Raw genomic sequence first — 26,337 nt, forward strand, 5'->3', positions numbered from 1 at the left:
TTAACAGTAGCAAATAACATGTATCTTAGCTCTGACTTTAAACCAAAACTTCACTGAATTTCATAATGTCGTGATATGGAAAACGGTGGAATGGAAGTTAAAGTGACATCGGGAAGTTTGCATTAGCATGTGACAAACATGGCTACTTTCATTCCCCTGTAACCTGGTGACATAAACCAACCAAGTTAAACATGAAAACTGATTAAATGAATATCACACAACCTTTCTCAAGTCTTTAAAAACACACTCCTCAGGAGGTAGCATAATTAAAATATACTCTGTTTATCCAAAAGGAACAGGCTCACAATTATTCTGCACCCTGAAACAAAGCTTAGTCCTAAAAAATACAGATTTGACTTCAGTTTACTTACAATATTCAATATTTACTACAGGGTCATTTCTTGAGTTCTGGAAATGTGGTGAGACACTTCTGAACCCGATCACAAATCAATCCACTGATGAATCAGTTAATGTAATAAAAGAATGAAAGAAATAAAAATACATTTAGGATATGACCAAACAATGGACAATGTTTTTAAGTGAGCTCCACAATCACATCATGCCATTTCTACAGCAACAATCATCTCAGACTCCAGATTTATTTTTGCTTCAGTCACTGTAGTTTCACACTCACAAGTTGGAACACAATAGAGAGGCATGTCCCCTCTGGTCAAACACCATGGGACCTTATTTCAGAGTAAAAATATGTATGGAAATGGATGGCAAGAGACAAATATTTTTTTTCACATCACATTAATCTGTGCTGTGGTGACAACTGTGTGAGTTTGGGTGTTGTACAATATATCGAGCAAGAAAATGCAGTTCACTGTCATGGTTTGGGTTTGTGGTTTATTCATTTCCCGTTTTATTTTGTAGGTTCTCTTTTCATTTGTCAGTTTTGATTTATACGTTCTGTCTTTGTCTCTTTTGTGCCTTTTTGTCTTGTAAACCTGTGTTTCATTAGGGAATCAGTCCTTAGGACTTTTCTGCATTTGCTACACGAGTGTCAATTTGCGCTTAAGCATTTCATTAGATTCTCTTGAGCCTGGTTTTGTTGCCTGACTTCTAGTAAATCTTAACCCTTATTATCCTGTTAAAATTGTTAAGGAGAATCTGAGGACATGTGTGGAGCAGACAATCCAACAAAAAGTGCAGGAAAACCATCTACTTAAATACACAAGGATTAATTACTAATGAAACACAGGCGAACAGGAAAAAGGGGCAGGAAAAAGCCAAAGACAGGAAGTATAAAGCAAAACATGACAAAGGAGGAGTTAACCCGAAAAACCAAAGCCATGACAGTTCCACAAGTAGCTTCACACAACACTAACTGGTATTCTACTATCTTTACAACAACTTATGACTTTCTTTACTTTAAAAATTAGCTTGTGTGACACTGACAATTGACATTGTTTTTTCTCAAATGGGTCACATAGAGCACACCAGTAGGGGCGGGACTTAATCTCTAATGATTTGAAGCTTTAAAGACACTTCAGGTCAGGACTTTCAAAAGAGTAAATGCTACATTTTCTCTTTTAAATGAAAAATTGAGTGCATAAGCAAAGTACACACCATACTTTAATAATTCAATGAACTCAGGGATTTGGCAGCTTTAGACATATTTGATCTGGTTTGATCAGTAGAATATGATGGCAGATGTTAGCAAATTTTGGCTATACCCAGACTACTGTATAACTGACATAAGTTGACGAATTAACTAGCGCTGCAATGACTAATTGATTTCCAACTATTAAATTAATCACCAGCTATTTTAGTAGTATAAGTATTTTTCTTATTTTCCTTGAGTTATTTTTGATAATCAGGAGGTAAATCATACCAATATGCCATTCTTCTAATTATAGCTATTTTAACCACAAATCTCTAAATCCATTTTGGACACCAGTGGCAATATTGAGCTCCAAGTAAAAGTGCTTTTCACTGGCTTGAATGTCACTGGAAGATGTTGGTATTAAATTGATTTTCTTGTGTTTTTCATTATGATGAAAAAAATAATTTATATATTTCTGGAAAAAACATGATGAGGATGATTTAAAGGGTCACATTTTAAGACATCAGCACAAAATATTGGCAACTTCAATACAAAAACCAATATCTGCCGACTTATCGTAAAAATCGAACATCCAGCCTTTTGCTTTTTGGTCCACGACTTCCTCCCTCCAGCTTCACCACCATGTGATCTTAAACTCATAGATGGGCCTCTTGCAGTAGTAGTGGTTGATGAGGTGCTTGTCACACACACCAATGCACTGCTGCTCGGCAGTGATGCCACGCTCGGCTAGGTCACTGACAATGCAGTGCAGAAGGTCGTAAACGTCTGCCACTGCCTCCCAAGGTCCAAAGGAAACGTCCACCTCGCAGTGATGCTCAAAGAGCTTTGCCTCGCTGTCCGAGCGCTCAAAGCGAAGAGAGTTAAAAAGAGGGCGCTCGTATGGCGTGATCGGCATCTCCTCCTTGTAGACGCAGATCTTCAACTTGGCAAACCGCGCCTTTTTCTGCATGGCCCTCAGTTTGGCAATCTCCACGATTCGCTCCAGATTCTCTGAAATGAAAACATTTACGATGTTAATTACATTTTTAAATAGACTCATCTATGTTTTTTGTAAAAAAACAAAAATGATCCAGTTTTATTTCTTCTGACCTGAAATAAAATTGTCTACTATTCTTAAACTGATGAGTCATGTCTGTTTGTGCTATGTACTGTAAGGATGACCCGACGCCCTGTATGAAGCTCTCCTATTCACCTCAAGCCAGTGTAAGACTGAACAGGTTGTGAACATTAATTAAAGCTGTCACTTAACACTGTTTCTACCTTCTGAGTAAACAAGAACTCAAAAACTTAAAAAGATGGTCCATACAAATGCAGAAGTTAAGTTAGAATTTTCTTTAGTGTAGCACTAAGCCAGTCTGTACATCAGTGGGTGCATTGCAAACAGGAACTGCTAATAGCTAATTCAGCACACTTTGATGCTCTTGTGAGTTCACATTTTTTATTATTTTCCATTGTTAACATCAACATGCTCATTACTTGTGATGTCACGGTGCTGGATTCGATATTTAATATATTTTTGATACCTCAGGGAAATTTTAAAACATACATTTTAAGAATGTTATGTGGATCGGACTGCAGTTACCTTTATAGTAGGGCAGCAGATCGAGGAAAGCTTGTCGCACTTTCTCCCCTGTGAGTGGCTGAGTGTCCTCCAGGCTGTCCAGCAGCGGGCCGATGGCGTAGTACTGAGCCTCTCTGTGCACCGCTCGCACACGGTCCCTGTGAGGGAGCTCACCTTCTCGCAGGAAGTTCAGGATGTCCCTTTGGATGGAAACAGAATCACTGGAACAAATCCACACAAAAATATATTTCTTTCTGATGAATCCTACCATAAGAAAACTTGGCATTGGTATAAATCAAATAAGTGATTAAGACAGTTCATCACAGTCAAATTTTAACGGTAAATTGTGCTCTTATTGTGTCACTATGGCACAATTTACATGACACATAATTGACTGCATTGTTATCTAGAAAAAAAGATTTCGTATAGTAACATATTAGACAACATTTACGCTGATCCAAATATACCTGTGAGAGGCAAATATCTGCCGATAATACACTTTAACATCCCCTCTATTCAGATTTGAAAAGATAAAATCTGTGTGTAAATGGTGATTATAAAACTAACTTCAACCTCCAGCTTTTTCCTCACACATTCACACCTGGTATGACTGACTGAGCCAGCTTTTCGTCCTCTACTTTTGTTCTCCACACTGTGTGAAAGTACACACAGAGAACCACAGACAGCTGGACTTATTTGTATCAACATACTTGGCCAGGAAAAATTTTGTTCTGCTTCTCTGCAGCAGAACCTGGAAGGCTTGCGAGCACTGAGGATTAAATGAATGCAGAGAAACACAGAGAAGTCCTGGAGGAGACACTGCTGCAGTGAATAACATAACAGAAACCTGGAGGAATATTTATCTTTCAGCAAGACAATAGCTTCAGAAACAGAAGGTTGGATAAAAACTAGACAGTATTAATGTTCCCAATGAAAACGCTGAGTACACCTGCAGTGGACCCACCTCCTCCATGTTTCGTTTCAATTTAATTATATAGTTACATATCTTCCATCTCTCGTTCTGTCACTTTCCTTTTAAATCTTTAATACAAACCTCCTCACACATACAGACACAGAGGCATTCATACAGCACTGACCTTACTGACATTCCACTTACATAAGTCCTACATCTTCACTCTGCTTGTTTTCACATTCATATTTAATACAATTTGCTTTTGCTTTTAAACCACAACAGCATCGTGGCTCCAGGGAAGCTAATGCTGGACTGTCGGTCTGCCACTTAAATATCTTTATGGTTCATAGTCCCCAGAGGATGAAGCAGAGGATGACTGGAGCGAAATGTCTTAAATATTACTGATATGAAATTTGATTTCCCCCTCAGGATTAACTGTATTAACATCAGTGATCAAGTGAATATTTTACTTTGTCCAACACATTGGTATATAACCTAATTCCTGCTGAATTATTGGCACTTCCTTCAGTCTCAGCTGTACTGATGTTGAACAAGGTCCTGTAAATATTGTAGAACCACTTCCAATGTTTGTTCGAAATAACTTCCAAGTAGAAAACCCCTGCATCACTTACTAGCTTACATATAATCTAACTGTCTTTTATCACAATGTTATTTCAAAATGTATACATCTAATTCATTTAAAATTAATTAATAACAACACTTTCACTTGCATTCAGTTGGACACCTAATTTACTTTTATTTATCTATCTGTTGAGCCACAGACCAAATAAAATCACAACTGAATATCTTGCAGTTATTCTGAGATGTGCTGATGAATAGATCCCAAAGACACCGGCAAAACAACACAGTACATAAAAGTAGCACAGCAGAAACACCAGATAGGACCCCTGTGTTTTACTACTGTACAGTTATGACTTAAAATATACACCAAAATAAACAAGTTTGACAATTTTATGAATCTCTGATGTCACAGTGATTTTGTCTGAAGCTGCTAAATTTTTCATTTCTAAGCACTGAAAGCATGTTAGCATTGTCTTAGACAATTACAATGGAACCACACTCAAAGTTAAAATCCGTCTTTCAAACTCAGGGCAAATCCATCTACTCAGACTTTATGCATTTGTAGATACCAGTATTTGTATAAGGCAGGTGAATGGAATAATTTGATTTGTTTCTAGGTATAAAAGTGCTATAGAATAAAATGTATAATGGCATCTGTTGACTCATTTATCACTTTCCCTGCTCTATTTTCCTCGTTTATAAATGCAGGGAGGGGGCACTGCTGAGGGTTCACTCCTGTGTACACTTGCCAAAAAGATATAATTTTATCATGGTCAGCGAAGTCTTTTGTTCACCTTTGGCATTGTGCAGCTGTAATGTACATTTCAACTAGAAAATTACAACCTCAGGCTTTGGCTGGAATGCTGCATAAGACCTTATTCTTTTTATTTTGTTGATTTAGGCTGTCAGTTACAGTTAATTTAATATTAAAAGTAATAATATACATTATTGTAAACCCAAGTACTGAATGCTGATTGTTTTGTGTTGTGGGCTTTAGGCTCAAGGTATCAATGAACATAAATTCTTCGAAATCTCAGGGAAGTTCTGTTCAGCTCTGATGAGGTTCATGATACAGAGACAACCCACACAGCTCATTATTTGTAATTACCTAATTACCTTTTCACTCAGTTTCCTCTGACTTTGCTCATGGTTTTCCACTTGCCCTTTCCACTCCTCCACAATGCAGAACACACTGCCGTTTAACTAAAGGCTCATTGTGTAATTGTGGAAATGCTGACTGTTTTGTCAGCTATGTACATCGACCAATTTTATCTTACTAAATATTTATAGCGACATATAAATGTCAGCTGAAGTAACAAGTAAGAAAAGTGCAGCAGCACAGAAATAGATATGCAAATATGTTTACAGCACTGACAGACGGTAGGGAGACTAATTTGTGTCAAAGAATACCTGACTCACAGATACCTGTCAGAATATAATGAGTTGCCATCAGCAGATTTAAAACCGCTTTGACACTGCAGTGTGAGATTTTTTCGAGGCTAAATATCTGTTTCCATATACACACACTTTCTACATACACATAACCCTCCTCTCCCAAGTGTTTCTGTCATACTCTTGAGAAGATCTTACTTCCGTCACTCCACAGAAAAACAACAATCATGTTAAATGGTTCAGATAATAATGATGTTGTCTTCTTTTGTATGACTAATGAATCAATAGTAGATATATTGTTATATTTGCTATTTCACTCCCAGGTCTCACAAAGTGCTACTACTCACCCAAAATATGTTCCATCCCGATCGATGAAGTAACGTCCGTCGGCGTCCCGTGGGATGTAATGTCGCCCGCTGAACATGGCGGCCAACATGGTGTCCTCGAATCGCCGCAGCGTGGACAGGCGAGTGGTGAAGTACGTGCCCCCGACATTCAGAGAGATCACCTCTGGGAACTTTACAACGGGAATGGAAAAAACATCATGAATTTCAGTGTTCAAATCTTCTTCTGATCCTTTTATTATTGCTCTAGTTTGCTCAACAAGATGCACACAAAGTCTGAAAATAAGCATAGTAACTTAATTTTTGTATAGGCCTAATTTTAAGTTTTGTGTTTTTGTAATTTTCTGTAGAATGATATCTACTCATTAGGTTCTTTCCTGTATATTGAATTGTTATATTCAATGGTATGTCCCCACCTCCAGGGCAGGAGTTTATCTTTAACCTTGTTTGTTTTTCAATTGGAAGACCTAATTGACCTTAATTTGAATGGATGCCAGGGAGATGCTGCTGGCGCCCTCTGTTTGGTGGCTTTTACATGGGCTATATTTATATATACATACATTATACCAGTACTGTTTGTCTACATGGTCTGAGGTTTAAAACTTTGTTGTAGTGTGTATGATCTCCTCACAATTTATAGGATTTGAAGAGCAGTTTACCATGTTACCACTACAATACATGGTATTATAACCATGCTAATTGTTAAAGAGGTAGTTAACAGTGAAGTTAGCCATCATAACAGGAGATTTGCAGTGCTGTTGTTTAACTCAATTAATACTAGATGTAAAATGACAAAGAGGTCCCACGCCCTGACTCCCACTTTTCTAGAGGGGATCTGGTTTTTCACTGTTCATTGCTCTGTTGAAGGAGGTCACATGGATGTCAATCACCACTGAGAAGAACAGGGCGATGGTGTACACTGACTATCTTAGAGGCGTAATGGATGAATGAATCAAAACATAAGAATTTAGTTCAAGCCAGAGCTTCTTATCAATCTGCATTCTTTACTGAAAATTTTAACAAAAATTTGAAGTGGTTAACATGACAATGCTGTTTTGATAACTGAATTCTTCATGATCACCAGAATGAGGGCAACAAAGACTGCAACTCTCATTTCTCTGGGGGAGGACACCCAGACCACTGCTTAGGTTTCAAAATCCTCTCTATTCTAGACATCTCATGGTTGGTAAGTATGTTAGGTTGTTGTAGCTTACATGAGAGACTGAACATGTTACTCTGAGTCTCTCCGCAGCCACCAATTCGCTGTCTGACCACAGAAATAAGAGGATTATTCTGCTGTGGACCTGTGGATCTAGCAGCAGTGGAGTCACATGCTCGCTCATTAACTTAAGTCATGTGACAGCCAATCATGACAGGTCCCAGCTGGATTAACCAAGTCACAGATATCTGTATGAACAGAATTATACAGATACAAAGACAGAGCAATGTAGTGCAGTGTAATCATTTGGTAGCAATGTTATATATTAGTCACTATGGTCATATTCATGACAGATTTATGGAAACTTTAAGGCGCACTGTGTAATTTTTTTTATGCCTAAACAAACTTAATAAACAATATCTCTTTGTTTTCATGACTGAATAAAGTGAATAAACAAATTGACCTTAAAAGGACAACAGTGTTCTGGAAATTCCGATTTCCTCTGAGAACAGCTGGTTTATTTCTATTTTTACCTCATTAATATTGTCTGAATTTGATTTTCTCCAATCTACATCTCCAATGCTACATAGTGCCCCTTTAAATACATTACTAACCAATTGTGTATGAATACTGAAATATAAATAGACAAGCTAAAATAAACACCTGACTAAATTAAAGCGCATGATAATAATCATGTGGTATCTAAGTCATTTTGTGTGTTTGGCCCTAACAACAGTAGCCACATATTGGTTACTATAATGAAATCAAACAAACAAATCATTGGAAAATAGAATGTGTCAAAACATTTTCCCTTTAAAGATGTCTGGGGAAGAAAATGTAATCAGAAGAGAAAGATCTCCACTGACTGATGTTTTTATACCTAAACAAACTAAATAAACAAGCTGCTTGTTGTTATGACTAAATAAACTCAATAAACAAACTGATTATCAAGGACAACACAACTTCTTACTGTTTTAGTTTGTATTTGTATTTGGCAGACCCTGCCACCTTTCTAGCTTCAAACCGTGCTCATGAGCGGACTTAATTTCCACAGCTTGTTTATACAGTTATTGAAAAGATAAATATTTATGAGTTTTTATTTTTTAAATTAATATTGTAAATATCACATTTATGAGTTTGAATTTCTTCTTAAAACTACATCGTGCCCCTTTAAAAAGAGTAAATGTGACAGGGACTCAATAAACTGGCTGTGTATTTGTACTTTGTTAAGAGTACTTTCTGCTGTTACTCAGTAATAAATCGAGTGTGTACGTGCGGATGTACAGTATTAGTGCTTCTTATGTTTGAAGCTAAGTATCTGCTAGCTTGTGAGCTGCTTTAACATGATTTTAAAGGGGCCTACCTCCTGCTCCTGTGTGCTCAGCGCGGAGCGGAGCGGCTTGCTCAGGGTGAAGCTCGGGGTCGGGGAGGCCGGCTTTCGGAACTCGTCCTCCGCAGAGTCCGAGCTGGACATGGCATCGCCCGGTTTCTCGGTGTCACCTGCGGCCGAGAATACCACCATCACTCTGGGTAGAGGCAGCGTCCGTCTCTCCTGAATGAACCTCCTCACCCTTGTCGTGGCGCCGGGCAGCGGGCTGAAGGACAGCGCCTGGCGATCCCTGCTGCTGCAGCCATCGGAACCGTTGGAACCGCTCGAGCCATTCTGCTGCATGCGCGCGGCGAGCCAACCGTCGGCACAGACCAGGGGAGGATAGCACGAGCCACAGCGCGCGACTGTACCAACAACAACAATGCGGGAGGAGACGGTGTGGCGCGAGCTGCCGCAGGGACACACCTCGCTCTCAGAGCGAAAGCGGAAGTGGGAAATGTCCGCCTTCAATAGTACAAACTTCCAAACCACAGGTCTGCTAAATGTTTTATCCCGAATGTTAGCAGTCCACACTGGGCCCGTACTGTCCTCGCTCATACGTGCTGTGACGTGAGGTCCACACCGTCATCACGTCAAGGAGTGCTGTCAGCCGTGAGGGAATTAAATAGTCAGACAAAAACAACAAAGTTTTGAAATTATGCCGCTTTGGGTTTTATTTACATCAACATTTTTCTCATTACATCAGCACTAATCAATGCTGTTAAAAGGACCCAGAAGTAAAGAGGGTCAGTATTGGTAAAATGGGAGACTTTATGAAAATGTACCTTCTGGGACAATTTACTTACTTAGTCTTACATCAACTCATTTACTACAACATACAGAAGAAAAATAAAGAAAAATGAAGCACATAATTGGTAACTTAAATTTAGAAACCTTTATTGTTAAAATGGGACAATTTCTATTCTGATATGAAAATTACCAAACAGTTTAAAAAGATAAGTAATTTCAACGTTTTAATTTCAGTTTATTTAAATAACATAAGGATGCAAGGCATGAGACAAATTCGATTTAAAAAATCTTGCAAAAATTAAAAAAAATAAAATAAATAAAAAATTCATAGGTCTGTTGTTACATTAGTAATTTACATTTTAACTTTCATCTCAGATGCACCTCTTATTCTGTCCTCACTCCATTTATCATACTTCCCCCTTGCATCCTCCTGGCCTCTCTTCTCCTATCCTTCCTCATTGGCTTTCTTTTCTCTGCCACTGGCTTCTGAGATTTACATGAATTCTAGTGTTTTGGGTTATTTAGAAAATATTTATTTATTTGATATTTATTGAAAATATTATGTAGCCTATATGTAAGGAAAATAAGTGTAGCAAGCTAGCTAAAACACAGCTATCCTAGCTTATTGTAGCTAGTTTTTAATAAGCTAGCCCCCATATTTGATAAAATTATTTTGGATCCATCGGATTGTCTATCCAGACAATCACAGACTGACCAAGTCCTTTTTAATCAATGTCTACAGCTGTGTGCACACATGCGCACTTGTGCATACGGTACATGCAAACACTATAAATGGACATAAAAATATACACCTGCTTTAGATGACATGGCTGTAGCCCAAATCATGCATCCCCCAGTGTCTCTGGCTACAGTTAGAGGTACAGCTGTGTAACAGAATCGCACTGTGGACGGTTACAAAAGATGAATCTCAGCACTCTTCCAGTTACTCAAGGTTCATCAAAAGCTTTTTCACACTATATAGTAATTCAAGTTAAATTAATCTGCTTCACTTTTGTCCTGAGCTGCTCTGTGATTAACACTGAATTTGAGTGAAACCGATTCACAAACAGGAAAACTCGAACAAAGCTTGTGTCATAAAATTAAATTGTTTATTTGCCGGTAAAGGTTGCTGTAATTCCTAAAGCTTCGTCTAACCCTCAGGGGTATTGTTTTATTGTTGAGCTAATGTGAATGCTACTGTGAGCTAAGATTAGCTTGGATAAAGCTTCAGGTATGAGCATTTGTCCATGGCCCATATCTACCCTGTGATGACAGCTCCCCCCTTCAATACAATGGACAACAATAGAAGTTTTATGGATGATAAAGATGGTTGTGAAGTGTTCTGTCTCTATAAGGCAGGAATACCTGGAATATTGATCCACCCACAGTTTTCTAAACTTAGCCCAGGTGGCTGATTTGGTCACGTCTATATAACTGCAGAGAGAGACATAAAAATGATCTCTCAAGTCAAGAACTGCAGAGAAAGTCGTCACCATGGTAAGGCTGCCCTCCTTCTCCTTCTTCACATCCTCCTTTATTTGTCTGCTCTCCCCACCTTGTTTATTCAGGTCTCTTCTTTTGGATCTGTCATCTCAGGACTCTGGAAGAATATCAACACAGACTAATATTGTAAATATCGTAAACCTTAGGTGTTTTGTCAATTATTACACAAGTCAAGGGGAACTGCTGCATAAACAAGTGTTTATTATTAAGTGTTAAACATAAAAGCAATGCATTTTAACTGTGTTATACTGTCTCCTATAATAAGTCGCACATCTAGCTATTTGATTCGTACGCATTAACTCAACATGATAGAAAAAACTTTGCATTAGGTTGTAATGTAATTTACATTTACATTGAAAATATGTGGGCTTATGAAATTAGAAAATAAAATAATGTAATTAAGGTTCAGCTTCTGAGGAAGCTTCTTGGATGAGAGGCGAAACGTCTTCAAGAAACTGAAACAAGTCCACTTGCCCACGATATAGCATTTAGAATAGCAAGAGAATTTTCAACTGGATACCTAAATCAACGAATCAATCAAAATACTCAGACATTATTTACAAGAAGGCTCACCAGCCTCTCTTAAATTCTCCCATCAGGCACCGAAGAAAGCGAAAAAGAAGACGACCGAGTCAGGCTCCAATGTGTTCAGCATGTTTGAGCAGTCACAGATCCAGGAGTTCAAGGAGGTGACGTGAAATCTACAATTTTTTTCTTTTTTTTTACATCAAGTCTTGTATCATAAATCATTTTGTCCGAGCAAGCCTGCATTAAGTTTTAAGTTTGTTCCACCAGCTGTAAAATTCTTGATTTACCATGTATGAAACACAGTCCCGCAGGGTGATCGTCATTGCAGTTGGCAATAAAGTTCTACTTGATTCAAAATTATCAGACACATGGCTTGTGCTGGAAAATACTTGTTGATTCTGCTTCCAATCTTTATACTAAGCCAGGCTAATGACGTCCTGATCGTATTTAGTGCTCAGACACAAGATTGAGATCAGTTGCCTCAGCTCACTCTTTACAAAAAAAAATGTTAAAGTAGGCCTATTTAGAAAATACTGAACAATCCCTTGTACTGGTACATTTATGACCGATAGTTATTGATGAAAACCAGGTTAAACAGCATTTATACTAACCACAGTATTTTAAATAATCACACGTCTACAGAAAAATGAAATGTGTCTGTCTTTGATTCCAGGCCTTCACCATCATGGACCAGAACAGGGATGGTTTCATTGACAAGGGAGACCTGAGAGACACGTATGCTGCCCTGGGTGAGCAGCCTCTTACTGTAGCTTACTGTAGGCTACAAATCAGGTTTTAGAGGCCCTGGTCCGAAAAGCAGGGCTCTACCAACATTCAGAAATCCTTTTGCTAAGAGATCTTTAGATTTAATCTTTGTTGTTTGTTTTGTTGTTGTGTGTCCCCCCTACGTTAGTGTTCGCACGGGGTGTGTGAATTTTAGAATGACAATGTCCTTTGCTCAGGTCGTCTCAATGTGGGCAACGATGAGCTGGATGAGATGATGAAGGAGGCACCTGGCCCCATCAACTTTACAATCTTCCTGGCTATGTTTGGCGAGAAGCTCAAAGGTTGGCATTCCTACAGCTGCATTCTTCAATGACATGACGAGCGTACATGAAACATCTTTTATTTGAAACATCTTTTATCGTTCAGGAACTGACCCAGAGGAAACCATTCTCAACGCATTCAAGATTTTTGACCCTGAAGGAAAAGGCGTCCTACGAGGAGAGGAGTGTGTATTTTCTTTATTTAGTTTACAACAAGACTGAGAGTGAATAGTCCCACTGAGCTCAGCGCAGTTACCATCCTGCTAACACTGTCATAATGATAATGCTACCATGTTGATGTCTTTGTGAGTATTTACCGGTTAGCACTGAGTACCAGGCTAAATGTTTTTTTGTTTTTTTTTTTAAGATAATTACTTGCTAAAGTGCCACATTTTTAAAACTTACATTTTAAAGGGAAAAACTGAACATGCAGTGTGATCATCTGCCTTTCACAGGATCAAATACCACCTTATGTCTCAGGCTGACAAGTTCACAGAAGATGAGGTAAAGCCTGTCTGCCATCTGTTTTTTTTGTTTTTTTTAAAAATTATTTTACCTCTGACAGGATGACACAGGGATCCCAGCATTGTGAATGGCTTACATATCAGTTATGCATACGTATTATGTCTTGCAAGGTATGTTGTCATTGTGACACAAACTAAAGCAGAGCCTGCATGGCATGCTGTGTTGTGGTAAACCTTAGATGAAATACTGGGGCACCTGCTCACCAGTGGAACACTTTAAAGTTGCGAAAATGTTAAGCAAAAGTAAGAATTGTTGAATTTGCATCAGTAATAATGTATCTGATACACCTAAAAGTGATACCTGAAAGTGTGAACAACCAAAGGAGTGAAACTGCGTTCCAAACCACAGAGAATCCATTCCAAAATGCAAAATCACTGAGGGCTGAACACAAAGAGCTTTCTCTGGTCGCCAGCTCGGTCACATATCCTCATGCTGCATTCATTTCATATCATTAAAACCACAATCACAACAACTGAGTTTGAAAATACATGAGCTTTTGTCTTTGTATTCAGAGCCAGAGATATCTGGAATTTCTAACAACAACATTATTGATAAGAATTTATTTGTATGAGTCGCTGGGTTGAAGAAACATTGTGAAATTTTTAAAACACTGTCAGTGACAGATTCTATATTATTTGGGCCTCCTTGTAAATTCAACATATGTTGTAGCCTCGTTTTAGCGTGTACCACAGCCCACTTAGCACCCCTAGTTCCAACAACTATGGCTAAAATATCTTCCACTATAGTAAGTGTATATGTGTCAACAACCTACAAAACAGATGAAAAATTGCTGGGAATTACCAACATAAGAGAATCTGTTCATTTTAAAGCAGCCTCCTTGAATTCCTTGACCATAAATCAGACTTTTGACTCTAATTCAATTTCCCTTCCTTTTAGGTAAACCAGATGTTCACAAACTTTCCCCTGGATGTTGCTGGAAACCTGGATTACAAGAACCTGTGTTACGTCATCACCCATGGAGAGGACAAGGAGCAGGAATGAAAAAGCCTTTAACAACTCTCAAATCACCTGTTGATCCTCTGTCATCTGAACATCCTCACACTGATTCTGTCTTGTTTCACCCACAGTTTTGACAATAAACGTTTAATGTGTTCATTGCTCCTCAATGAGCTGGTCTACATGACATTTCAGCAAAATCATCTGTCAGATATACCTGCCAAATTCCAATAATACTGGGTATCTGCCAAATCAGAGTCGGTTATGATACATATATTTACCTAAATGCTGATTAAATATGTATCTCACACATTCATAATACACAGCTGATGCCATTGAAAAAATAACTCTCATATCCAGTGAAACATAGGGGTTACCTGTCATTATTTTCATTAACCTGTTAGCCTATTTTTTTTATTATCTAGATTAAGTAAAATGTTCAATGTATGAATGTACTGAGAAGAAAACCCTGAAGTTGATGAAGTTGATTTGCACTGGCAGGTAGGACATTTTTTTTCTACCTGCAGATAACATATCAAACCATATCATCTTCAAAAATGAGTGAACATTAACCACACCAGTGAATCATGGCCTACAACAGCAGAGAACAGAACTGAAACCTTATATTTTAATTTGCAATGCTAAATTAATGCCTTCATACTGTATCTGCTTACTGGCTACATATTGGCTGACAAGTCTTCCGGTTTCAGCCACGGACCCAAAATAAAACGCTAGACTCTCGTTATCATAATGTTAAAAAAAACAAAAAACAAAAACATTTCTCTTGGTAGGCAAACAGTGTTATCTTCAATGATTTATAACTCAGTAACGAGCTAGCTATATACATTTTATAAATATGTAAATCCCACATGAGATGCTATTCTGCTCCTGCTAAGTGAGTTAACTTTAAAAAGACTTGCTAGATTTTTTAGCCCTTCCCTGCAATCAATCAATCAAGACTTCACTAGTTTGACGCTTGCCTACCCTGCTAATGTTAAGCAAGTTATCTTATTGAAAGACTAGCTAGTTTTGTTGATCCCCCTTCACCCATTATGGCTGAGCATAAGTTTTAGCTACTGTAGTATTTATATTGTGTGAAAACGTAGTAAGAGGCTAGTTACATAAGTCAGTGATTAATTGAATACATTAACATATGTGTCTCAAAGGTAAGTTCAAGACATGAAACTTTCTGAACTTGACTAGTTATATGCTAGCCTACTCTGCCAATGTTTTGCAAGTTAGCTTGTAGAAACACAACAAGCTAGTTTTGATGATCCCCCTTCCCGCATTATGATTTAGCATAAGTTTTAGCTACTGTTGTAATTATATTATGTGACAAACTTAGTAAGGAGCTAGGTACGTAAAGCATTGATTAACTGAATATATTAATGCATATGACTTAAAGGTAGTTCAACACATGAAACTATCTAAACTTCACTAGTTAGATGCTAGCCTACCCTGCTAATTTTTAGCAAGTTAGCTTATAGAAACACAAGCTATTTTTGATGATCCCCCTTCCCCCATTATGAATTTGCTTAACTTTTAGTCACTGTTGTATTTATATTGTGTGACAAACTCAAAAAAGAGATGCTTAAATATATCAATGATTAATTACATACATTAAGGTAAGTGATTTAAAGGTTGTTCAACCACTTGACACCATCAAATTTTGACTGGTTAGATGCTAGCCAACTCTTCTGATGTTTAGAAAGTCAGCTTATAGTAAGCTACTGCATTTTGACTTTAAAGGTCAGAATATTGACATAGAACAACATGAACTTTTCACTTTATAACATACAGCTTGTTTCTTTAATGAAAATACTAAGCATCATAACCAGTGCATTAGTGTGATGTTTTTGTGTCCACATGAAACCACACAGAGACTGCACTTCAGGGAGGTCGTCTTTGTCTTGAGTGTGACGGATGTGGTGAGGTGTCGAAAGAGGAAACTCAGCTTGTTCTGCTGCAACCATCTGATACTGGAGAAGAATGCAGGCAGCCGGACCACTGAAGGTAAAAGAGATACGAAAAATTGTGTTTGTGAGTTAAAGCATTGCATTGTGGATGGAGGTGAAAAAATGTTACCACTCATTGACAAATGTACATGTGATCAGAGTGACAGAGCGATGATTTTAGAGGACGTTACAGAATATATCAGTTTCCTATACAAGACAAACCATACTGAAAAATGTTTTTGTATAAGTTTGAATAATATTTAGCATTTTGTTCCTCAGATAAAATATTTAGTGTGGTCCATAAAAACCTCTGTAATTTATTTTCTTCAAAACGATTTTTAGGTGTTCTACTCTACTTAAGATTTTTGATTTTACTAGCCAACATTTAAGAGCGGCACCCCTTTTACTCTGCTACGTTTATGTGTTAGTTGTATTAGTTGCTTAGAAGATTTTTTATAGATTAACCTAGCCACTAATTTTAAAGTATAAGAAAAATACTGACATCCACTTATTTAATGCATATGTACTAAAAGTGCAATGCTATATGTCGTACTATACTAACGCTAAACTTTAACTCGTATTTTCACAGCACTGTATTGCTCTGCTGTCCAATAACATTTAAATAGTGCAGAGTCTAATAAGTCAATAAATGTAGATATAGCAAACTAAAAGGGGGTTATAAATCGTGCTATCTGGACATGCCACTAAATAGCTGTCAGAAGTACTTTTTCAGTTACCATTGGAGCAATTAAAAAATTAAGTGTAGGACAAACTTATGAAGCAGTTTTTGCATTTCATTTTAAAATTACAGTATACCACGTGGTTCAGATAAAGTGGAGTGAGGACAAGAAGCGTAGAAAACCACACTGTGTGTGGTGCCGCTTTACCTCGGTTGGTAGCGTGCCCGACCCATGTGCTGAGGCTCTGCAGCGGAGCCGGGTTCGACTCCCGGCCCGGGTCCCTTGGCTGCGTGTCACTCCCCTTCTCTTACCCTGTTTCCTGTCACACTCTTCAGCTTTCCTATCAATAAAGCCAGGAAAAGGCCAAAAAAAAAAAAAAACCTTAAAAAAAAACCCACTGTGGGCAAATATGTCACACACTCATACTCATGTTCAGTATTAGCAGGAACAAGTTTTATTTTTCTTTTAAATGAATTAATGATTTTCTGACATCTGGAGAACAATACTTGTAGCCCGGGACATGTCTGCAGCACTACAGTACCTTCATGCTGTTTTCTGACATTTGACCTTTTAATCTTCTTAAGCGTCTGTGATTTGGATATTGTACTTGACCATATTGTGATTTCGATTATATTTCAATTAATTGTGCGGCTGCAGTTAAAATAACAGTAAAAATAAGAAATAAAGCATGAATAGTAGAAAAACTAAGATCTACGAATACACCCTCAAAAATTAAAAACATATGAATGTGTTGTGTTGATTATATTTTAGTTGTGCTGCTGTATTTCGGGCTGGTGCTCCTCACATTTTTCGGGAGGAAACACCATCGCTAATAGAAGAAAAGTCAGGCTTGCTCATGTCAGTACATGAAAAAGAACAGTTTTGAGATTTTTGTCAATTGCAGGTTTAGGCGTCAGTTCAACTTTACGGTCATTTTAATTTAGTCAGTATAGCAATATCTTGTTATTGTTGAAACAGCACTCAGTAATTAAACAAACATACTTGTAATAAAGTGTAAAAGACTGTGTAAATTAAGCCCTCCTCCTCATTCTCAGACGTCTTGTATCCTCTACTTTGGCCTGACATGCATCTCAGTATTGATACTCACTCAAGGAGCCAAATATTGCACGTCAGCAGAAGCCCAGCAGTCACGGTTCTATGCATTGAGATCTGAAAGAATGAAGATGAGAGTAACAAGAGTGAAGGAAACTGTGGCGCTGTCAGACAACAGAGAAGTGCGAACATGGAAATATTTACTTTCCATGACTACTGTACAGAGTATAATTGTCATGTTCCAGCGTGGCCAGTCAAGAGTTGAGACCTCTGTCTGAAAACAGAATTAAAAGCATTAAAAATCATTTAAAAAAACATTTAAAAATTGTGCTGTTAGTGGTCAATCAGTGGGTTATGTGTTGAGTTTGAACAGAGAGCTGGTGATATACTTTGAATTGTTATTTATCAGTTCATCACTGACAGCTGTCACAAGTATATAAAAATGTCAATAATATAATTTACTTTGACATTCTGCTCATGTTTTGCACTGATAATATTGATTCAGGCGTACACATTATTTTGAGAGTACAAACTTCTTTTTTGTTTTTGTACAGGATCTATTAATTCGAGAGTACAAATAACAACTCATTTGCACAAATTGTTTTTTCCACGGAACATTGTACATTGGATGGTTCTTAAAAGGAGAATGCCGGAAAAACTGCAGCGTTCAAATGCATAACGCTGATCTGTCCAAAGTTATGTATGTATGTTAGTTAGCCACTAAATTAGAACCATTCCAAGAAAAACATTTTGAAAAGGACTTTCACCAAACCGCTAACACAATAACTAGCTGGACTAGCTAGCACCAGTCAGTGACTGTATGACTGTACATAAATTCAATCAGTTTCCTCTTTGAAAAGGAAAAGGTGCTGACTGAGAAGCTGCTCGACAAAGAAATGAGGCGCAATGGGTGAGAAAGTGGATCACCAGATGTACAAAGTCACTTTGTACACAGCTCCGTGTTGGAGTTTGGGTTTTATTTCTACTAAAACTGACTCAGCCCATCACACCTTTCTGAAACCTCCCCTGCACAGCCTCTACTGCTCATGTTAATGAAAAAAAAAAGGTGTTCAACTCACTGGCTAAAAGGAATTTACTGGGGGTTTGTGATTCCTCTTAAATGTCAATGTATGTGGGTGTAGCCCTATGAACAGAAGACAACCGGTGTTTCAGTTTTGTTTTGGCCAACCACATCCTGTGGTTCACTCTGTCTCGCTAACAGGAAAACAGCAGCTACTTCAACCATGAAAGAGTGAATAACTGCTGATTGTTGACCGGTTAACCCTGCGGTAATATAATCTCAACAGCCTTTTTTATTCACTTGAAAGTAACTTTTAACATTTGAGCTCGCTGACAGTTATTTAAATCATTTGACATTTCTAACAGTCGGCTGTCAAGTTAGGTCTCATCGAGTGCGTCTTCTCTTTTCTGTGCCTATTAGGTATGTTAGGAAACTCCAGTCTGCTGGCTGCAGTCCTGACGATCGTGTCAGTGGTGGCACTGATTCTGTTGGTTCTTTTCTGTCTGCGATGCAAAAGGAAATCCAGTAAGTGCATCATATATATATATATATTTATATATATATATATTTATATATATAAAATAAACTGACATATATACTGAAAAATATAATGTAATATATCAAAAGATCAACTTTGATATATGGAATATATATTTGACAAGATATGGCAATATATTGCTTGGGGAAAAGATTAGATTTTGATAATCCCCTGTATACAGATGTGTGTTTAAAAATATGTTAACTTAAAATATATTCTGCATTTATTACTTGATACAATATTTTTTGAAAATATATTGTAATCTGTTTTACAATATAAGAAATGCAGCAGTAACTGGCATAATTTGATGTGTTCCATAATACATTATAATGTTGATATATTGTATGTTAATACATTTATATTTCAATGAATTTAAAGATGGCATTTATTATACATAAGCCTGAAAGTATTGTCATAAGAGAGTTTAAACAACACATATTATAAAGAATACAACTCTACAATGTAAATATATTTTATCTACATATAAAACATATTTATGTTGGTTAGGTACCTATAAAACAATGTTAAGTTAGGGAATAATAACACACATTATTACTGAGCATATAGCTGGAAGTTTGGAGGAAGCGTAGATCATGAGCTCTGTGTCAGTTGGCGAATTATCTGCGATGACATACGTCAAAACGACAGAAAGAGAGAGAATAGGCTAACTACAGCTTTGGTGTTGTTATTTATTAAATCGCTAAACTGGTCAGATTCAGTCCTGATTGTTTATAGCGATTACACACACATCTGCCCTAAAATTCTGTATTTGGCAGCGTAGTTCGCAGTGATGAGTATCACTGCAGGTTGAAAGGATCCCATGCCACCATTTCACTGCTCTGTGTTTCTTGCAGAGATCATTCACGAGGAGCATCAGATATACAACCCGCAGACGTTGTGAGTGAGAAATGATCTGTTTTACATTCTTATGCCGTGTTGACGGGCAGCTGTGTCCATTGTGAACATCGATTATTATGATGTAATTTTGACAGATTTTGTGATTGGGATATGATTCATGATTCCTGGGGATGATCTTTTTTGTTTTTGCATCACAATTTTAATTTTCACAGAAAACAAATATAAACATCATGATGATGTGACCTTTGTACCAGAAAAAACATTTTTTCATACATCTAGAGAACGAGATTCGTAGGCCATTTTGTTACACATTGACTTTGTCAAAACATGATTTTGATCAATTGTTCAATCCTAGTTATTATGATGTAGTACTCTATTTAACAGTATGGTGACTCCACAAAACAATAGACTAGACCTATTTAACTGGTGGCCCGTACGCCAAATACGGCCCTTTAACAACCTAATTGCGGCCCTTTGACCTGTTTATTTGGAGGCTAATTCAATTGTTTTGTCTGTTGCAATACATAACAACATTTTACTTTTTATTTGATTTAAACCTTTCAACCAAGTTTGTTTTAGTAGAAGGAATTTAGGAGAATCAAACTTATTTACTACTTTTCCCCCCTACCGTAAATATGTTTCTCATTTCAATTTTCATCGCTCATAAACAAAGCGTAGAAGAAATGGTGCAGTGTTTTAACAGATTTAAAACCTAAGCTTTACAGGTCAGACGTAGCAAAAGTTTGAGTCCGGCCTCTGGCACCTCACTTGCGCTTCACAGTGTTTGAAAAGGTGTGAATTAGGCCAACGACTCACGAAACACATGATCAGACAGATTGTGAAATAAGCTCAGGGTCAGCGAACATATTTGAAAGAGAATAATAAAGATGCAGAATTAAGTTTTGTTAAGTGTATGTTTAACAGTTGAGCACATTGCAGTGTTGACGTTAAAATGCTATTTTGACAGCCAACGCGAGGGAAGTATGTTTGCTGTGACACGATCAAAAGCAGGTAAATGAACACATCGCACCAGCTTCAGATAACGTGTCTGATGATGAGTGATCACTTGTTTTGTCTGTCGTCTTCTTCTCAAAGTTTGACACTTGTGTTTTTCAGTGACCAGAGCCAACCAGATAACGACAACCACAGTGTATGTATACTACAACACACATCAGCTAAACTCCTTTTATCACAACGCCGCTACTCTGTGACACATAACATAATTAGAATGAAGAAATAGTCATGCTTGTATAGTATAAATTTCATCTCTGTGCAACAAGTAGATGCAGCTTTAGTGATATCTTAGTTGGAAAGCACTCTAACGAATGAAACGAAAGGCTACCAAACACCTGAAGATACACCAGTGTACCATGCTACGTAGCTAACTAAGGAATCCTTGCTCTGTGCCACTAAAAGCTGAAGATTGATTGATTGTTGGTTGCATGATATTACAGTTTGATCAATGCCACGTCATATTTTGTCATAAGAAAACCTGATATACATTCATTGATGTGTAATTTTTTTGGTTTTGGGTCACAATATGGTCAGGGATGTGATCTAAAAGGATCTGAAATGCAACTTTAACGTGTCGGGCTGAGTTCAAACCTCATGTCTACACTCTTGCAGAACTCGACAGGCTGAACTTTTGCCACAACGGCATGGAGCAACGCACTCTGTCGGTTAATCAGATAAATGTAACAGCGAGAATATTCTGCCAAACTCATTTTATTGGCACAACAGAGGATAAACTGATTACTGCCAAGAGAAAATCTTGTCTCTTAATATTTTAAATAATATCAGAACAATGTTTTTTGGCATCTCATAAGCCGTTTATTTATGGCTCTGTTTTACTAATGTTTCTTAATGGTTGAAAACTTTTTTGACTTTTTTCCAGAGTGAGTCTTTGGATTCGGTACAGAGCTGGAGATATGTAATTAGCATAGCTTAGCATAAAGACTGTAAGCAGGGGAAAACAGCCAGCCCAATTTTTTCAGGTTTAAAAAAAAATACATAAAAAACAACTACCATCAACTCAAAATATCACTGGTTAACACATTTCATCTGCTTTTTATTTGTATGCAACAACATAAAGACAACAATTACGGGGAGGAAGTACTGGAACTATTTCTTCACCAACAACAGTGTATTCATCCCCTCACCACTGCGGTTGGCTGCTGTTTGTGAAGAAATAGCTCCAGCACATAACTCACAAACTGTAGTTTTAACATTTCTGTTTGTGTACAGATTGAATGAAATTAGATACGTGTTGTTTATTAAAGAGCTTTTAAGGTGTTTTTTTTTTTTCTACTACTGTAACACTCATTCATCTGTCGTTGTTTTTTAGTGAAACTCGTAATGAATGGAATGAATGTTCAGAAGGTAAGCTCACTGCGTCTTTTTTGAAGGTTTAAAACAAGTCTATTGTAATGTGATTGAAGATCAACGCTAACTACAGTATCGGCTTTTATGCTACATACATGAACCCTAACCCTAACCACGGATTTGTATTTACGTGTTGCATAACGTTCACATTACATAAATAGATGACCTTCATGTCAGGAGGGGACGGTGGTGGTGGTGGCACAGCGCGGCCAGAATGCTGCTGAGCTAGTGAGCATCATTCAAGACTAGCTTTAAGAAACCCTGGTTGGTGGCGACCAAGTGGTTTTTGAGTCCAAACATAACCAGATCCGAAGCACAGCATTGTCGATAACGATAAAATGGTGACAGAAGAAGCATAAAGCTGCAACATAAAGAATTGTAAAGTTTGAACCTATCCATGGTTTGCAGAAACATTTTCTCTCTGCTGATTGGTTTGCACTGATCCATCACAAGAGTTTCAAGAATCAGAATCAGAACCAGAATGCCTTTGTTGCCAAGTAAGTTTAAAGATAATTAAAAGATATACTAAAGACATAGATAGAGAAGAAAAATAGATAAAGACAGGATTGGAGATTTTAAACATGTGTAATTTTGACCAGATTCATAGATTAGTGGAAAAAGTTTTGACCTGGGTTGTGCAAGGTCACAGTAGGGATGAATATTGCTATGTACAAAATAAAAGTGTCTGGTGACTAAAATGTACATTAATGTAATGTTGAATCACTTTGCATCACAGCTGCATCTGACAACCAGTCAGGCTATGGAAACATCAGAGACTGTAAGTTTACACTAAACACACAATAAACACATTTCATTAACATTTATATTCAATAATTCTTTATTTTTCATGTATTTATCATGATATTCATATAATGCTAATGCACCCCTGATACAATGTGCTTCACTGTGTCGCTGCAGCTCACACAGGAAGTCTGGAACACACATATGTGTGAGTATTTAGGCTCCTTTCATACACATTCTCATTGGCAACAGCCTCTTTAGGTTCTTTTTGCGCTAGTTTGTGTTAGTTCTGTGTTCAGATGTTGAGAGACTGAGAATACACTCATTTCATTTTCTTTTTTAAAAAAATCACCTGATTTCAGTCATTTCTCGTAGAAATCATCTGATCAGCTGCATCCACGCTCTAGTCGTTTTTTGAAATTACAGTATAAATACGAGTGAGGAAACATTGTCTGTAGCTCACCAGTTGCTACGGTAACTTACAAAGACAGTACAGTTACAGTATTTCTATCTTATACTCCACTACATTTATTTAAACTGAGGTTATTTTAACTTTATTAGCTAATCAACTGTTTATAAAAAGGACAGAAAGTTAAAAAGTTCACTATCTTTATTTTTGTTCAGAGACCCACTCCCAATGTCACTGTATGAAAATGATGAACAGAATAAAAACAGGATATCTGGTGAGCATTTTTCCATATTCTTCTGTATTATACCCTTAAATTAACTACATAAAATTAATTCAAAGATTTTTTTTTTTTTGCCCTCTGCATGTTTTTATAGATCATGATCCCGGTGTCTATGCAAACATCTCACCAGATGGTAAGCTCAATCATTGTATCCGATCAAAAACAAGGTTTCTCACAGCATCAGCGGTCATACTGCAGGCTGAGTCGTAGGAATGTGGAAGATAATAAACAACATTAAAGCTTGACTCAAACTGTTGTTTCATCAAACAGATGAGGACGACTACGAGAACTCTGAGTTCCTGAAGCAGCAAGAGGATGAGGGTGAGAAACGGCTTTTTTTTTTTTAACAACTACATTCACAAAACCTGCTGCTTTTTCTGTGGTTTTGTTTCTTATTCTACTCAAACAGAAGCATTTTCATATACCACCAGTGTGTCAATCAAAACTACAAAATTAACCAGCAACCGTTTTAATAAACGTCACCTTTACTGTAAAAATGTTCTCTGATTCCAGCCCCTGAAAATGTGAAGATTTGCTGTTATATATTATGTTTTAAAACTATTGTCAATTAAATGTAAATTTCAAGGAGGAAGATAACAGAATGAATGAAAAACAGATTTTCGGTTTTCGGAGCGTAAATTCAAGGACTTTTAAGACTTTTCCAGACCTGCAGATGACCTGACAGTGAAATGTTAAGCATCTTTTTTTTTTTTTACCAACAGAGCCTGATTATGTCAATGAAAACGGGGAGTGCTGATGACGACACAGCTTACAGACAACAACAACCTGCTCTCTACTACTTTTTTTTTTTTTCAAACTAACTGTTTAAGTGTGTTTTTTTATTTCCGCTGTGTCTGATGTGTAACTGTGGGAATAAAACGCTTATGGAGCCTGATTGTGTTGGAACCCGAAGCTGCCACCTAGTGGTGAAAAATCCATTTAATATATGATGAATGCATCAGGACGGGACATTTGCTGTTGCATAATGGCAAATATTCAAGCATACAAATGAAATAAAGAACATCTTATAGAGTCAAAAGGTAAAGTATTAAAGAATTGGTGAGCTTTAAATTTTAAGGAGGAAGATAACAGAATGAGTTCCTCCACATTATTACTGAGATTATCACAGATCAGATTAGACAGTGAGGCTGTTACTGACCTGTGCCAACTTTTTACTGGAATTGTGGAAGAAATATACCAAACTGTACCAATAACATGATGTAAAATACACTCTGCCACAAATATAATATATATACTGTGTGTATACTTACTATATCTACATGTTAATGTTTTGGATTTGAAATACTACTTTAAGCGACTATAGATATTTTAATATTAAAGTTGTTATTACAGTCTGTGTGAAAAATGACAGTAAAAATACAGAAAAACAGAATAAAAAAAACTGGAATAAAAAAGGTAGAGGAAAAACCACTGTATTGTGCGTTGCGGTTTGATTCAGACAAGAAGAATCAGTCAGAGAAAAGACCTTCCACAGAGACGATTTTATTATCCTGAACAGATCAGTCTGAAGCCGCTCAGAAACCAACAACCAGAGAAGACAGGTGACCAGAGCCGATGATGATAGTTAGTGTGGACAGACAGAAAATATAACGTCTAGGTACACACGCACACATCACGTGAACTGTTTCAATATATATATATATATACTGTATGAGGGTGGTGCGGTGACTTTACCAGGGTGGCTACGCAAAAGTGACAATGCAACACACACATTCACGCACACACAGGACTATCTCAGCAGGAAAATTCTTCGTCCGAGCAAAAACAAACAGCTTCTGCCTCAACGAGCCATTTGATCCATTTCTGTCTTCATTAGCCATCACTTGACTTGTATTCCCAGCAGTTTGACTTGATGAGTTTCATCAGCGTGTTAAAAGTAAGGCAGAAGAAGGCTCTTCTTGATACAGACAGTGGGTGAAAGAAAACAATCCTCCTGTGAGTCACAACTTCTAAACAAAGACTGAATGTTAGATTAAATGGCAGGTGAGGCAGGTGTAGGCTGTTTTTGCACATAGAGGAGGTTTCAGGAGGAAACAGCAGTCTCGCTGAGAAGCGACGCACCTCTCTCACACATACAAGCAGGTACATACACACTTCCACACACGCAAACACACACCAGCAGGCTGATGGGAGGTTTAGACGCTGCTCAGCGCGTCAACACCAGGCAGGACTTTACCTGCGGACACAGAGAGACACACAG

The 26,337-nt window shown here is 37.4% G+C and overlaps 4 protein-coding genes and 1 long non-coding RNA gene across 9 annotated transcripts in view; 2 read left to right on the forward strand and 3 right to left on the reverse strand.

Moving 5' to 3' along the window:
- Positions 1-9,690, reverse strand: kctd7 (potassium channel tetramerization domain containing 7). Of its 2 annotated transcripts, none has more exons than XM_037118844.1 (4): positions 8,885-9,690; positions 6,366-6,535; positions 3,153-3,352; positions 1-2,560 (listed from the first exon to the last, which is right to left on the reverse strand). In XM_037118844.1, the coding sequence occupies exons 1-4, from the start codon at positions 9,446-9,448 to the stop codon at positions 2,184-2,186; spliced, it is 1,311 nt and encodes a 436-aa protein (XP_036974739.1). In that variant the 5' UTR covers positions 9,449-9,690; the 3' UTR covers positions 1-2,183. The 2 variants fall into 2 exon arrangements, with proteins under 2 accessions (XP_036974739.1, XP_036974740.1); XM_037118845.1 differs by having other exon boundaries at positions 3,153-3,331; positions 8,885-9,685.
- Positions 9,270-16,209, forward strand: myl10 (myosin, light chain 10, regulatory). Of its 2 annotated transcripts, none has more exons than XM_037118851.1 (8): positions 9,270-9,384; positions 11,743-11,832; positions 12,345-12,420; positions 12,634-12,738; positions 12,824-12,902; positions 13,173-13,221; positions 14,140-14,700; positions 16,080-16,209. In XM_037118851.1, the coding sequence occupies exons 2-7, from the start codon at positions 11,797-11,799 to the stop codon at positions 14,242-14,244; spliced, it is 450 nt and encodes a 149-aa protein (XP_036974746.1). In that variant the 5' UTR covers positions 9,270-9,384; positions 11,743-11,796; the 3' UTR covers positions 14,245-14,700; positions 16,080-16,209. The 2 variants fall into 2 exon arrangements, with proteins under 2 accessions (XP_036974746.1, XP_036974745.1); XM_037118850.1 differs by lacking the exon at positions 9,270-9,384 and adding an exon at positions 10,570-11,137.
- LOC119030898 lies at positions 15,104-26,047 on the forward strand. 3 transcript variants are annotated; one of them, XM_037118848.1, is made up of 13 exons: positions 15,104-15,365; positions 16,046-16,212; positions 19,329-19,433; positions 20,301-20,343; positions 21,272-21,315; positions 21,421-21,454; positions 22,649-22,683; positions 23,423-23,464; positions 23,605-23,635; positions 24,052-24,110; positions 24,211-24,249; positions 24,387-24,437; positions 24,839-26,047. In XM_037118848.1, the coding sequence occupies exons 2-13, from the start codon at positions 16,050-16,052 to the stop codon at positions 24,871-24,873; spliced, it is 681 nt and encodes a 226-aa protein (XP_036974743.1). In that variant the 5' UTR covers positions 15,104-15,365; positions 16,046-16,049; the 3' UTR covers positions 24,874-26,047. The 3 variants fall into 3 exon arrangements, with proteins under 3 accessions (XP_036974743.1, XP_036974742.1, XP_036974744.1); XM_037118847.1 differs by lacking the exon at positions 15,104-15,365 and having other exon boundaries at positions 15,973-16,212; XM_037118849.1 differs by lacking the exons at positions 15,104-15,365; positions 16,046-16,212 and adding an exon at positions 19,090-19,176.
- LOC119030900 lies at positions 16,071-18,072 on the reverse strand. Its single transcript, XR_005078451.1, has 3 exons — positions 17,943-18,072; positions 17,042-17,174; positions 16,071-16,206 (listed from the first exon to the last, which is right to left on the reverse strand). It is a non-coding gene; the product is annotated as an uncharacterized LOC119030900 (long non-coding RNA).
- Positions 25,600-26,337, reverse strand: part of pgk1 (phosphoglycerate kinase 1) — a 12,937-nt gene continuing 12,199 nt past the window's right edge. The window contains exon 11 of the mRNA XM_037118846.1: positions 25,600-26,313. Within this exon, the coding sequence (XP_036974741.1) occupies positions 26,273-26,313 (41 nt within the window). The 3' untranslated portion in view covers positions 25,600-26,272. The remainder of the gene's footprint in view (positions 26,314-26,337) is intronic.

This window comes from Acanthopagrus latus, chromosome 13 (genome assembly GCF_904848185.1).
Source record: "Acanthopagrus latus isolate v.2019 chromosome 13, fAcaLat1.1, whole genome shotgun sequence".
Lineage (NCBI taxonomy): Eukaryota > Metazoa > Chordata > Actinopteri > Spariformes > Sparidae > Acanthopagrus > Acanthopagrus latus.